At 45.0% G+C, this 15068-nt stretch overlaps 1 protein-coding gene across 1 annotated transcript in view; it reads left to right on the top strand.

Moving 5' to 3' along the window:
- Positions 1-14048, top strand: part of EGFLAM (EGF like, fibronectin type III and laminin G domains) — a 178221-nt gene extending 164173 nt beyond the window's left edge. The window contains exons 20-23 of the mRNA XM_047073875.1: positions 2110-2253; positions 8471-8554; positions 12995-13098; positions 13894-14048. Of these exons, the coding sequence (XP_046929831.1) occupies positions 2110-2253; positions 8471-8554; positions 12995-13098; positions 13894-14048 (487 nt within the window). The remainder of the gene's footprint in view (positions 1-2109; positions 2254-8470; positions 8555-12994; positions 13099-13893) is intronic.
- The last annotated feature ends 1020 nt before the right edge of the window (positions 14049-15068 follow it).

Here is a 15068-nt window from a genome sequence, read left to right as displayed (position 1 = left end):
GTTATAAGACAGCTGTCCATAAGATGCTCATAAGATGGCTATAAATCAGGGCAATATCCAGTGGAAGTAAACATTTTTTTTTTCATGTGCCTTTTTTGTTTTTATTTTTTAATGTTTATTATTGAGAGAGAGAGACAGAGCTCGAGTAGGGGAGGGGTGGAGAGAGAGGGAGACACAGAATCCGAAGCAGGCTCCGGGCTCTGAGCTGTCAGCACAGAGCCCAACGTGGGCCTCGAACTCATGAACCATGAGATCATGACCTGAGCCGAAGTCAGATGCTTCATCAGCTGAACCACCCAGGCACCCCAACATCTGACTCTTTTTAAAAGGAAAAAAATCTTTCCTAGAATCCTCCTGATAAATTTCCTCTATCTCATTGGACAATATTGGTGACATGGCCACCCCTAAACCAATCACTGCAAGAGAAATGGAGCCATTAATGATCAGCTTATACTAGTCAATGTATCCAGAGCAAGTAAAAGAAGTAAGGAACTTGGAATAAAAGATGGAAAAAAGCAGATCTCTAGTGAGTAGGCCAGGGCTGGATTCTCTGCACCCGGCCTGGTGGCAAAGTCACCATTATGGACCCTGCTTCTCACTGCTTCACTCTAATGCGCTCTATGGGGACAGAAACTTGATCTCTTTCTATGTAGGTCGGGCTCTTGGAAAACCTAGACAAAAGTCCCCTCCCCTGTTCACTGCAGATAAGATGGTTTGGCTGAATGATTTTTTCAACTTTACAGTGGTGCAAAAGTAATGTGCATTCAGGAGAAACTATACTTTGAATTTTGAGTTTTTATCTTCTCCCAAGCTACGATGTGTGATACGATCCTCTCTCATAGTGCAGGGCAGTGGCCGTAGCTCCCATTCAGCCACGCCATCAGGAGGGTGAACCACAAAAGCACTTACAACCATTCTGTTTCCATACAACTATTCTGTTTCTCACTTTCAGTATGGTATTCAGTAAGTTACACGAGATACTCAACACTTTACGTTAAGGTTTGTTTTGGATGATTCTGCTCTCCTGTGGGCTAACTTAAGTGCTCTGAGCACGTTTAAGGTACGCTATGATGTTTGGTAGGTTAGGTGTATTAAATGCATTTTTGACTTAGGGTATTTTCAATTTATGATGGGTTTATCAGGGTATAACCCCATAGTAAGTTGAGAAAGATCTGCACTAACATATATTCTACAGCTCCTGACCAGGTACGTGAGACAGAAGGATGGCACGAGCGATAGGAAAATAGAAAAAGAGACTTTCCCAGTAGTGCCATATGAGGAGCAATGCTAAATTATGTTTACTTTGATCTCACTTTGATGTAAGGACCTCATGCTCGCTCTTCTCCTTTTATTAGATAAAACCCTGGTCGCTTTAGTGAGACTAGATTTCTGAACTGGTCTATTCCCAAGAATTGATAAGAACACATAAGCATGTGATTATATGCCCAGCCATGGCTGTAGGGGCATGGAGCTGACCTGCCTGAGCGTCCCTCCATTCCTCTCAGCTTCCTCTTCCTCCCCACCCTGCTGCTGCCCCAACAGCTCTCAAGATCATTATCCAATCAAGCCACCTTCCTCGACTGGCACTCTGCCCCATCTGGCACTCTGCCTCCTGTTCTGCCCTAAAGGACAGTCCCTGCCAGAGCAAGCCATCGATGGCCATGATCATAGCCCAGAGGGCTGCTGACTTGAACCCCTTGGCAATTAAGAAACTCACTCTCTGTTGGGGAATAAGGAGTGCTTTTCCAAGGCCCCATGAAGGTGGGACAAGAAAGAGGAAAGACCTAGGTGTGTATAGGGGGTGGTGCATCTTTGATGCTGGCATTGGCCAGACTCTGGCTACTCTGTGACTCATCAAGTACTCCCTCGTGGAGTTTTACCACATGTGGGGAGGGGACACTGCTGCAGAATGAGAAGTCCAGCATTTTAGACCCATACTGTGACTCGTGGCGGTGATGCCATTTTTAATTTCCTGGTAATAAGTTTCGGGAAGGCCAGATGACCCTCATTCCTGGCTTCTTGGGGCTGGTGGCCAAAACTGGGATTATGCAGAATGGATGTCGGTGGGCACTGGTTGGTTTGTTACAATTATTTGTCTTTTTTCCCCAGGGTATCAGGATCAAGAACAAATGCATTCATGAGGTTTAAGACAACTGCCAAAGATGGCCTGTTGTTGTGGAGGGGAGACAGCCCCATGAGACCCAACAGTGACTTCATTTCCTTGGGCCTTCGAGATGGAGCCCTGGTGTTCAGGTAACCCCCTCACCAGCTGTCTGCAGCACCACCTTGCGATTTTTCTCAGTGCTGATCATGCCAAACAGAGCCATGCCGAAGTAAGCCAGCACACATTTTGCTGGAATTGACTGTTGCCTGAAGCACCAGGCTTATTTGACGCTCCTGGTGCTTCGATGTTTCATCCATCTTCTAGAGCAGTAGTCAGCAGATTATAGCCTGAGGACCAAATGTAGCCCCCACCCAATTTTGTAAATGAAGTTTTGTTGGAATTCTGCCATACTCGTTCGTTTATGTATTATCTGACTGCTTTCGTGCTTCACTGGCACACTTGAGTAGTTTCAGTGGGGACTGTATCACAAAGCCTAAAATATTTATTATCTGGCCCTTTACGGAAAGTTTTTTGACCCCTGTTCTAGTATGTTGCAGCCATATGCTCCCCACTTGGAAATTAGGAAGTCGTAGAGAGAGGACTTTGATAGCGCCAAGCATGGATATGACTCTTCAGCTCAAGCTAGCTCAGACGGATGCAGCCATCGAAGGTCGCAAGACCTGGATGTAAATTATGACTCTGTTCCCTATTAGCTGTGCAGCCCTTGGAAGGAGAATGCCTGCTTTCCGATCTCCCATGGCAAAGAAGAGCAAAGCACAGATTCATACGTCAGTAGGTCGACCCAACATTTGGCTTTCTGTAAATGCTTCTTGGGTGATACTGATAAGGCAGTCCCAGAAGTTCTTACCTCTTTTGAGTGACTTTAGACTATTCTCAAACTTGTCAAATGGATGGTTGTGAAGTGGCAAAAGGGTTTCCTAGACCACTGCTCCCTGCCACACTGGGCGGGAGCTGGGTTTCTCCAGGCAGGCACTGGCTTGTGTGATATGGAAAAGCTACTGTAGAGATTATGATGCTACATCCTCACTCGAGCTTAGAAATAACTTGTCCAGGTTCACCTGGGTGGCTCCGTGTGTTGAGTGTCCGACTCTTGATTTCAGCTCAGGTCGTGATCCCGGGGTCGGGGATCAAGCCCTGTGTCAGGCTCTTTGCTAAGCATGGAACCTGCTTAAGATTCTCTCCCTCTGCCCCTCTCCCCCAAGCGTGGTCTGTGGACCAGCAGCATCCGTGTCACCTGGGAACTTGCTAGAAATGCAGATTCCCAGCCCCGCCCCCGACTTACTGAACCAGAAAAACTCTAGGGGGGTGCCCAGCATTCTGTTTTAACGGTTTCCCCAAGTGACCCTGTGTCCGCTAATGTTTGAAACCCCTGCATGTCTCTAGATCGTCTGTCTGCTCCACGGGGGTAGGAATTTATCTGGCTTTCCCTTTTTTAATTCCTCCTCTGGTGACTAGCACAAATTCACTACATGATAGGGCATCAGTTGGAATTAAAACAAAGATGACTGACCTGTGGAGAAGGGGAAGATTTAATTCTGAGGCTTCTGTGGATCATGCACTGGGATTACTGACAGCCAGAGTAGAATAACCGTTAAGTCTTTTTCAGTTTGAACAAAAGGCATCTTGAGAGGAAATGTCACTTGCCCAACATCGCGCTTGCCCCCAGACAGCAGAGCACGCTAAGCCATGCAGTCCTGTGATTGCCGGGTTCTAGTGAGAACGCGTGTGGTTGGAAGCTAGAGGCTGGCCGGTGGGAGCAGTTCTCACCGGCTGGTCCCCCTTCCCCCGCTTGGCCCCGAGGTCAAAGGCAGAGCTCTTCACACCCCACTTTCAGGCTGGCTGCCGCGAAGCCATTTTCTTGTGGTTTTCCTGTGGTTAACCTCACCAAGGCCTCAAGTGCTTGATTGTGCCCAGAAAAGGGAACTGAAACAGTAGCTGGGCCGTGGGTGAGAGGCCCCACTTCCCCCTAAACCGCCAGCTAAAACCCATCCACTCAGCCCAGTCATGGGAGCTCGGCCCAGGGCCCTCCCGGCACAGCTCTCCCTCTGGCTCCCACAGCCGGCCACCCCCACTTCCCACACCCCCAGAGACCCTTCTGACAACTCCACGGCATCCCAGCCATTTTTGTTAGGATACCAGTTCTTCCTCGGGATTCTGAAAATGGGCCCAGTGTTTTTCACTTAAGCCTTGGAGTTCTAGCTGTGTTGTGTGTAAGGGATCGCCCACCTCACCCCCACCAAGGCACACATCTGCGCCCGCCCCTGGGCCTGGGGCCACAGCCTTGTTGCCTCTGCTGCTTTTCCTTCCTCTGGGCAGTTCCTTCCCACATCCATTCACCCAGCACCTACTGCGTAGGAAGCTCGGCTGCGGGAGGCTGAGCAGAGAGAGGAATTAGAGTTCAGGCCAGTGGGTTGAAAATGTCAATGTACAGAGTCAGCAGGGAGCTCCTCTCCGAGGTCGACTCCTGGGACCACCCCAGAGATTCTGCTGGACCAGGTCCTAGTGGGTGCCATCAGGAACCATGCCCTAAGAAACAGCATCTGAAATGATCAAAAGCGTGGGCTTCTGAATCAGGTTTGCACCATTCCCATGGCCGTGTGACCTCTCGCAGGTCACCTGACCTCTGTGAAAGGAAACAGTTGTGAGCATTGAAGGAGTTAATTCACAGAATGCAGGGCCTGGCATATCTAGCAGTTAGTGGTAATGGTTATTAAAATTGTGATCTTTGAGCAAATGTTTTCTGTGTTTCTGTGTGCAAGATTAAGTAAAAGAAAGGGAATCCAAGTGTGTGGATACTGGCTGTTTTGTTTCATTACGCTTTATGGTTGGATATGGGGCATAAAACCCAGTGAACAGGTTTGTGACAATCGCTTGATTGACCGTTTTTCCCACTGTTTCCGTGTGACCTTGATAACATTTTCAGGCAAGAGAGAAAAAGGAAGAGATGTGCCATTAGCAAAGTGCCCTATGCTACAGTTCGAAGGGAACGTGACTAAGCAGGGGTGTCACCACATGGAGGCAGCCGAGTGGTTTCCTTCCAAAAGGCCTCACCTGGTGGCTCCTCGAGCCAGCCCCCCCCCCTTGGTGCTCAGCCCCATAGCTTCTCATGCACAGCAAGTTAAGTAGGTAAATTTGGACTAAAATAAGCGATTTATGCTAACCAGATTAACAAGGCATTGATAGAGAAGCCAGACATACGTTCATTTGTTCATTCATTCTATATTTCCACCTTTAAAAAAAAAAAAAAAAAAAACCTGAGGTATAATTTACATAAAGTACACAAATGTTAGGTATACAGCTTGATGAATTTGGTACATTTAAAAAAATTTTTTTTAATGTGTATTTATTTTTGAGAGAGGAGGGGGGGCGGAGGGACAGAGAGAGACGCAGACACAGAATCCGAAGCAGGCTCCAGGCTCCGAGCTGTCAGCACAAAGCCCGACGTGGGGCTCAAACCCAAGAACTGCTGGGAGATCATGACCTGAGCTGAAGTCTGACGCTTAAAACCGGGTGAACCATCCAGGTGCCCCTGATTTTGGTAAATTTTTAAACATGTAGATGCCTGTGTAACCACCCCCAGAACAAGATAGAGAACATTTCCCTCACCCAGGGAAGCTCCCTCATGCCCTCTCCCAATACAGGTAACCACTGTTCTTGGTCTCTTATCATTGCAAAAAAGCAGATATTCCAGAGTGACAGGGTGTCTGGAGAGGCAAGAGGTTATTTGGAGGGTGAGATAGAGTGGTGGTGGGTATTGGAGAGTCAGGTCGTGGAGATGCCAACCGAGCGGCCCCTCCAACCTCCACCCCACAATGAGGGCTGGATTCCTGTCTGCCGGGTTCAGTGTTGACTCCCTTGAGCACTTTCGGGCTCTTTGCATGAACAGGAGCCTTATCAACTGAAAGGTTTCCACTCACTGGATCACAGTCTCGTTCCAGTCTAGCGTCCCTGAGATTTTACCCAAGTCACCCTGATTCAGAAACTTGGTGTTCCTGGCCTTTTTAGTTACATATTGACAGACTGTGGGTTTACTGTCACACATGACTACTCTTCCAGGAGAGGCCTGATGAGTTTAACTCTTGGTGGCAACTTTCTCCTTATTACTGGTTCCTGCAGATGTATTGTCAACCCTGAATATGAGCTGCATTAAAGACCGCATATATTTGGGGTAATGGGGTTATTTGGATCTTACTGTGTGCTGTGCTCTTTGTATATAATATTCCCTGCAGTCCTTCAGGGAAGATATTACTCCCATTTCACAGATGAGGAAACAGGCTTAGAGAGATCAGGCAAATGGCCAACGTCCCAGAGCTAGTCATTGGCAACGCTGGGAATCAAGGCCGGCTAGTCTGATCCAAGAGCTGATGCTCTTTCTGTTACCCTGTGCTACCTTTCCTAAAAGCCACACTAGGAATTCAGCTCAGTTGCTGCCAAGCAGCTCTTGGCCCTGCTTCGTATTCGTTCGTTTCTTCAAAAAGTATTTAGCCACTAAATAATGAAATCTGACAATTCCACCTGCAGGCTGCTTCATACAAGGGGACACAGGATGTGGGAAAATTCATTAGAAAGCAGTAAACTTTTCAGGATCAGAGTGACAACTGTGTCTCCTGGTTCGTCAAGTCGCCCAGGTTCTGTGCCTGGTTTAGTGTCTATGGGCTGTGTGACTCCGTTGATCTGCCATTATTACAGAAAGGACCAATAGTGCTTTCCCTGGGAAAGCCAAGTGCTTTCTGTTCTTGCTCTCTTCTCAGAGCGAGTGCATGCAGGAGCTCAGTAACTAATCCAGGTTTCCTTTCAACATTCCTAATTCTTGGCCAGTGAAGTAATGGAGAGATATGTCCTCTTCTAAGATGAAGAGAGAGGTGTCCTGGTGGAACACATTTTCTTCGAAGAGCATGATTACACAGGCTTTATTACATTATCAAGGGGAGGTCTATGCAGTTGGCCCAGTGCCCAGCCTGGAGTAGTCACTCACCAAATATTTGTTGAATCGAATTAAATTAGAATTATTGAATGAACACTGGACTAAGAGGGATATTTCTCTCTCGTAAACAACATGTGCACGTCTTCTGATACCCCAGGGTAGGAAGGTATCTGGAAACTGCGCTAGAAAATACAAAGCTACTGAGTAGACCTGATGTCAGAATAAAATGGGGAGGGAGGAGCAGATAAGATACCAAGTTAAGTCCTATATGTTAGTTTGGGGATTTTCAGGTAAGTTCCCCTGATCTCTTTGGGGCTCAGCCTACTCCGCAGCGTTCTGTTTTGTTTTGTTTTTCAAAAGGCGAAAACACGTGTATTAGTTTCTGAGAGCTGCCATGACTGTTATCACAAATTGGGTGACGTAAAACAATAGAAATTAATTCTCTCTCCATTCTGGAAGATAGAAGTCCAACACACAGGTGTTGGTAGGGTCGGTTCCTTCTAGAGCCTCTGAGGGAGAATGTTCTATTCCTTTCTCCCACGTAGCAGTGGTTGCTGGCAATTCTTGGTGTTTCTTGGTTTATAGATGCATCATTTCAGTCTCTGCCTCCATATTTGTGTGGCATTTTCCCATGCATGTCTCTGTCTCTTTGTCCAAAAATTCCCTTTTTATAAGGACATATTGGATTTAGAGCTGCCCTATTCCAGTATGACTTCATCATAAACTTAGATTACATCTGCAAAGACCCTATGTCCAAGTAGGGTCACATTCTGAGGTTCTGGGTGAACCTTAATTTTCAGGAGACATCATTTAACCTAGTAGCACACATTACAAATGATAAAACCCTTCTTGTTCCCAATACTATGGTACTGATGCTTCTGTACATGGGGCCCAAACAAACAAACACCTTGAGGACGTTATGCTAAGTGAAATAAGCCATTCACAAAGTGATAACCACTGTATGATTCTACTTATATGACAGACCAAGAAGAGTCAAAGTCACAGACACAGAAACTAGAGTGGTGTTTGCCAGGGTCTGGGGAAAGGGTGGATCGCGTGTTGTAGCTTATGGGGCTCAGAGTTGCAGTTTTGCAAGATAAAAAGAGCTTTGGTCATTGCTTGCACAACAATGTGAACATACTTACCACTGCTAAACTCTACCCTTAAAAACGGTTAAAATGGTAAGTTTTATGTGTATTTTACTACAACTAAGATTTAAAGAAAACTTTTTTTTTTTTTTTTAATCATTCATGGCCTAGCCTGGAAACCTAATGCTTTTTATAACATTGTTTTGTTTCATGTTAAGAAAACTGCATTCTGAGTCCCAAAGAATGTTCGCGATGAGAATCTTTCGTGCATGCTTGGCTGCCTGTAGTATAGTACTTCATTCTGTCTGTCTTGTTCTTCCCCCACGCTGTCAGCTATAACCTGGGCAGTGGTGTGGCATCCATCATGGTTAATGGCTCCTTCAATGATGGTCGGTGGCACCGAGTCAAGGCTGTTAGGTGAGTACCTACCAAAAGGTGAGACAGAGGTCGATGTGCTATCCCAGTCCCTTTAGCCCCAGTGTCCTGTTCCCCAACCTTGCCTGGCATCCTACTACTTCTGACCTGGGTCTTTCAGGGCATTTTGTTACTGACTTCCACCTTACTTTTCCCAAACACTGGCAGACTAGGGAGGCTGAACTCCCAAATCTTCACTCAACAGTGACCTTCTGGAGAAAGAACTCTTTGATGGCTAAAGTGGAAGGGGGCCTTGCTATCTAGTGAGAGCTAGATATCTCTAGTGGGATAAGATTTCCGGGCATGTGGACTTTAAGAAATGCTTCAACTCTCATTGTGTAGGCAATTGCCTACTTTTCCTTTTTTTTTTTTTTTTTTTTTTTTTTTTTTGACATTACAGAGCCTTAGAATCTGTGTGTAACCTGCCCCAATTACATGTTTCCCTTCTCACAGAGGTCACTACCTTGACTTCTGATTAACTTTGGGTGAATGATTCCTTTAAAATGAGTTTTACTACCTGTGTCCATATTCTTAACAGTATATTCTGAGAAACCAAATAGCACCAGGCTTAAACTTAGCTCTATAAAAAAGTGGCACTCTTACTCTTAAGTACAGAGAACAAACAGAGGGTTGCTGGAGGGTTGTGGGAAGAGGGATGAACTAAATGGCTAAGGGACATTAAGGAATCTACTTCTGAAATCATTGTTGCACTGTATGCTGACTAACTTGGATGTAAATGAAAAAATGAGTTAATTAATTAATTAAAAAAAAGAAATGCAAAAAAAAAAAATCACTCTTGCCATGTTAGATGAAGGTTCTAGGAGATGAACTGAACAGAGTCTTTGGGTCAGGTTCCCTGAGCATTTACCGTAGCCCTCCGTGAGGAGGTTGGTGGATGAGGTCATGAGTAAGGCTTGGGAAACATGGGGCTACCATGATCAGTTTCCAGCTCAGCTCACATGTAGGCTGTGGTGGGAGTAGCCTCGATGGACCCCAGTGTCCTGCCCATTTTGCCTACCTCTGATGCCTGAAAGGATGTGTAAGGGTAAAGAGGCAGAGCCGTGCCAACTGCCCGGGGGGTTCAGAAAGCCCTTGAAAAGAGACAGTGATTTTTATGAAGCCCTAGCTCTGACTGGTTGAAAAAAGGAAATGTCTTTCCCATAGTGAGTATTTATAATGTTGATCTCAAATATATTCTAGGATATAAATTTAAATGCTCGTAGTTCAACTTCAAGATACTACAATGTAGCTTCTGAGTTCTTCGTATTTCTCTCTTTACTCATCTGTAAAAGGGCTCACTCAGAATCATCCAAAGGAATATGAAATACCACATTTGATCCCTTTAATTCCCATCCTGGGAACATCAGAGAACACCTGTTGTTAATTTCCTTGAATCGAGAAGGTTGGTGGAATAGTCAGACATTGTGGAATGATTATTAAATCCTCCAAATTGTTGTGGTTTGATTATGCTCATCAAGATACACACTGGTGGGGATTCTAGGCACTTCCTAGACATCTCAGGGAACAGAGGTCAAGTGACATTCCCAAGACTATACAACTCTCTGTGAGCAGAACCAAAATTAGAATCTTAGATCAAAGCTCTTTCCATCCCACCCCATGGAGTGGCAGCCCACCCCAGCTAGGATTTCAGATGTTTTAGAGGGATAAGACAGGGCATGTTCCAACAGAAGGACTTTGAATGTCAAAGCACTGAGCTTGGCACCACAAAAATGATTTAGTAGACCTGACTGTTATTATTGTAATCAGTGATACCTCTGCCTGTGGGTCTTAGATTGCAGTGAGGACTGAACAGATGGAACTAACCAGAAACTGGAGAGATGGGAGGATTCAAGCAGATGTTATAAATTGTGCCCCAGAGGAACAGATAGGCCTAGAAGGGTTAGTACAACAGATCCAAGCAGGAACTGTGTTAAGGCCATGGGTTTCAACTAGAACTAGAAGGGTTGGATGAATACCTTAATTCTCTGAAGCAGGCTTCAGAGTCAGAAATAGAAGAATTAATGAAGAAGAGATCTCCAAGGGGAGCTCTGCTTCCTACATTGTCTTGCTCTGAGTAATCCTGGTCTTGTAGGAATTAATCCTAGCAGAAAAGAGAAAGCAAATCTTCATTTGTTAAGGTTCTTCAAGATGCCAGGTGCCTTACATACTTTATCTTGGTCAATATTCACAGCAACTTGGGTTTTGTGATCTTCGTTTTACAGATGAGAACGATGATGGTATTGGTAACAATAGCAGCATCTTCCTCTACTACTCTTTGTACAGCAATTGCATATCAGGTACCATGCTCCGTGCTTTGCACGTATAATCTCTCATCAGTAGCCTCGTAGGATAGGCATAGTTACTCCCATTTCAGATGAGGATGTTGAAGCTTCACACATTCACTTGTTCATTCATCTACTGCAGTGCTATTCCAGACACATGAGACACATCATCGAATAATACCATCACCCTTGCCTTGATGGTCTTGCGTTCTAACGGGAGGCAGTAGACAATAAGTAATGGACCTAATAGCGAAGTATATTACTTATTATATTAGAAGTCGATACCATGTTTTTTCAAATCTAAGATGCCAGTGATTGTAAGAAGTATCTTCATTTCAGAGATATAACAAAATGAAAAATTCTTAGAACTGATGAAATGAAATAGGAAAAATGGAATTTTTTAGAGTAGTGGAGGGGGGAAAATGGCAGGTCAGGCAAAGCGAACTACTGTGGGCATTGCCCATCACGGCATTCAGGTGTGAGATCCAAAAGAAGCATATCCAAAACGGGGAGGCAGTATGTGGTATCGAGGGTGAGGACAGAACAGAATTACCTCTAAAGCTAGTTACTAGAAGAGTTGCTACCAAGATGTGAGGCCCAGGCGACAGATTTATATTAGTGTACCCCCAAAAAGGAGGTAGAGCCAGGAACCTCTGGAAGGTGAAGGAGGGGCTAAAAGCAGGAAGATCAGTTTTAAAAAATGTACTTCAATTTACTTGAAGAGTTAGACCCCAAACTTCTTTTCTACTTCCCATATTTGGCACACTTCCCTTTGCCTAACCATGGGAAAATAATGAAAGGCAGTTCTTTGGAAGAGTGAAATAAGGGTCTGGAATGAGAGGCACTAGGCATAACTAAATACTGGACCGTATACTGGGCTGGGGACGTGTTCAAGCTCATATATTGAATATATATTAAGAATTAAGGACCCTGTAATTCTTCCTCCAGTGAGATTACAGAGCGCTGGCAGCCATGCCTATACTCCACAGTAAAGGAAGTAGAAAATTCGCGTGTCCCCCAGGAATATGATTGAGCCAGATCACAGCACAATGAAGCCCATCACACAGTCAACAGAGCCCATCCTGCACACAGAGCTTCCAATCTGCTTTTTAGTGCTTTTTTTCTTCACTTGACTATGAAGTGGCAGTCAGAAATCACTGGGCATTTGAGAAAAGTCTCCAGTGTAAAAGATGGGTATCACAACAAATTAACATAACAAAGCAATTTGAAGGAAACAGACGAATGAAAAAAAAAAGATAAAACATATTACAATTGTCAGGGAAGAAAGGCTATTAACCCAAGAAACAAGAACAGTTTGCTATAAAAAAGGAACATTAGAAGATCAATAATGAACTCCTTTAAAAAAAAAAAAAAAGTGCAACCTGTGTTGGTACACCCCCTCCAAAAGCTGTACAAACAGAGGCAGTTTTTTGAAGGTCATGGGACTGGGTAGTTTTGGAAATCAGCTTAGAAAATGGTTAAAGCCCTTGCCACAGATGAATACCTCCACTCCACTGTGCCCAGAGTCCCTTCTTGGTGACTCTCTAAATCCTTTAGAAACTTCTAAGCTGTTCTTTGTCCTCCCCTAGAGTAATCCTCCCTCTACAATACCTGCTTCATTGGCTTCCCGTTTTGCTTAGAATAGCATTCAAACACATCATGTGCCATCATGTCACGACCACTTCTCCCCTTACACGTTCTTCTCTGGTTCCCGTCAGCAGAGATGCCCTTCATCATCTGCTTCTGGCTGCTCTACTCCCACTTCCGGAATTCTCTATGCTTAATCTGTACCAGTCCCCTGTTTTTTCTCCCGTTGGCATTGCCACTTCCTGCTTACATTACCCTCCTCCTTCACCTGACCTACCCAGCCTTCGAAACTCAGAATCTCCTCTGAAGCTTTCCCTGACCCTCTCTCCTCCTGTGTAATTGCACAGCATCCTGGCATTACTCTACTGCAGAGTTGGGGGCACGATGTGGTCATTTACAATTTGATTTTTTGTTTGCCTCGGTAGACCATATACTCCTGTAGGCCAGGAATTTTTTGTTCATTTTTGCACCTCTATCATTTAGCATGGCACCTGGCACAGAGTAGGTACTTGAATACAGTTTTATTAAAATGGAGGGTAATGAAATGAAGCTCCAAAAATCACGGTTTCTACAGGGATGGCCAATCTGGAAAGATAACTGTGGATGACTATGGGGCCAGAACAGGCAAATCACCTGGCATGATGAGGCAGCTCAACATCAATGGAGCTCTGTATGTGGGTAAGTGACCTTTGACCAAGTCTAAATTATGCCAGTGTTTTCTCATTAATCTTCCATTTCTCATGGTGGGGCTCCCCAAAGCGGTGTACTTCACTGGATCAGATACTTAGAAATTGGGAAGCCTGCCAGATATTCTCTTCTTCCATTTTCTGAACTTCTGACTCATCGCTGAGGGGGCAGGAAGCACTTAGATGCTTTTGTGCTTTTGGGCTGAGCCACCAGGAAAACCATGCTTTTCTTGTTTATAGAACAGGAACCTGCCTAATTTAGCTCCGAAAGTTCCCTCTGAGGAAGGAGGATCTTTCTTTGGCCCTCTCAGAATTAGAATGAGTGGTGTTTCTGTAAATAGTTTAGAACCTGCTACTGCAGATACAGAAACCTGAAAATACATCTCTATCCATGTGATAGTTCCTAAAAGTGCACTTGATTGAAAGCATTCAATATCAGTGTATTTCTTTCTGTTTAAGATGACATCACATTTACATGTTACATTTTGTTGACATTATATAACATTTCAAATTTTATTGGATACTATTTGGCTGTAAGTGGTCAGTTGGGTCAGAAATCACATGCAAGGAGGGTGTAAATAGCGATTGTGTGTGTCAGATTGATATCAGTCAACCTGTTCCTTCAGGGGCAATCATTAATTGGACAAATGCTGTGCACTGAGCAGTTCAAGGGGCTCATAGCCCTCACTCATCGTGTCAGCCAAGGGACGCCTTGGTCAGTAGACAGGTGTCCTAAAGAGACATCCTCCCCTTTGGCTCACCTCCTCTCCCTCTTGCTTCCTGGCAGGTGGAATGAAGGAAATTGCTCTGCACACTAACAGGCAATACATGCGAGGCCTTGTGGGCTGTATTTCTCATTTTACCCTGTCCACCGATTACCACATTTCCCTCGTGGAAGACGCCGTGGATGGGAAAAACATCAACACTTGTGGAGCCAAGTAACACCAGCTGGCCTTGCCCAAGGGACACAGCCTTCTATCCTGAGAATCCCAGGGGCCCCGAGCCCCTGCCCGATGCCATACGCAGAGGCACGGGGACCAGGTGTGTTTCCTCTCATCAAGGAGAAAGTACGCCCTGATGAGAAACGAGACCCAAGACAGGAGTCCCTGTGTGGCCTTTCCTGCTGACACTCTGTGGGCCAAACCCAGCAGAATACTCTGTGTAGGAAGCATCGAATTTTCTCCATTGAATGTGTAGGGGCTGCCAGAGATCACACATCAGTGCAAATTCCAGAGTCTGTCTGCTGTAGCTCAATGACTGTGTTGTGATTCATAGTGCATAAAAAAAGAAAGAAAAAAAAAAAATAGAGACCCAAAGGGCCAAAGGGCAGGATTAAAATACTTCCCTCCTTCCCTGACTCATGACACTCTTACTGACAGCAGAATGACCATTTGACCTTGAACCTCGAATTTCTCACCTTGGTCCGAGAATTATTAGGATTAACCCCTTCCACTCCTCAGTGGCTAGTTCAGTGTGCTCTATTCCATGAAAATAAGGATGAGGGGAGACTAGACATGGAATCACAGTTATAATGCTGCCCCCCCCCAGTTTACCTTTAATGGAAAACCCCTACTTTTTATAATGGAAATCTAAGAAAATGGGCACCATGATTTTGTAGCTGTCTTTTTGTATGTGTATATTTTTATAGCTGCAGATTGTCCGCACGGTATACTTTTGCCAGTGGGCGTGGACCACCCTGAATTCTTTGCACACTTCCAAAAATTTTTCTCCCCAAAGAGACTTGTTTGGGCCCGTTTGGCATCATTCGGAGTGGGATAGGTAGCTTGGGGTGAGCACGTTGGGGAGCTGACCATTCTCTCTTGGTAAACGTTGGCTCAAGGAGATGAATATGAAGCTTCCAAAATAAGCAGATTAAAAGGCACTTACTTGTGTTACTGAGGTTGGTCACTGTCGTTTTTGTTTCAAGCGAGGGGGGATGTCTGTAGGGAACCTGAATAAAAG

Source organism: Lynx rufus, unplaced genomic scaffold (assembly GCF_022079265.1).
Source record: "Lynx rufus isolate CCGP_SWC_20201006 ecotype Redwood Valley unplaced genomic scaffold, mLynRuf1.p SCAF_1, whole genome shotgun sequence".
NCBI classification, from domain to species: Eukaryota; Metazoa; Chordata; class Mammalia; order Carnivora; family Felidae; genus Lynx; species Lynx rufus.
This window is presented reverse-complemented; position numbering and strand designations above follow the sequence as displayed.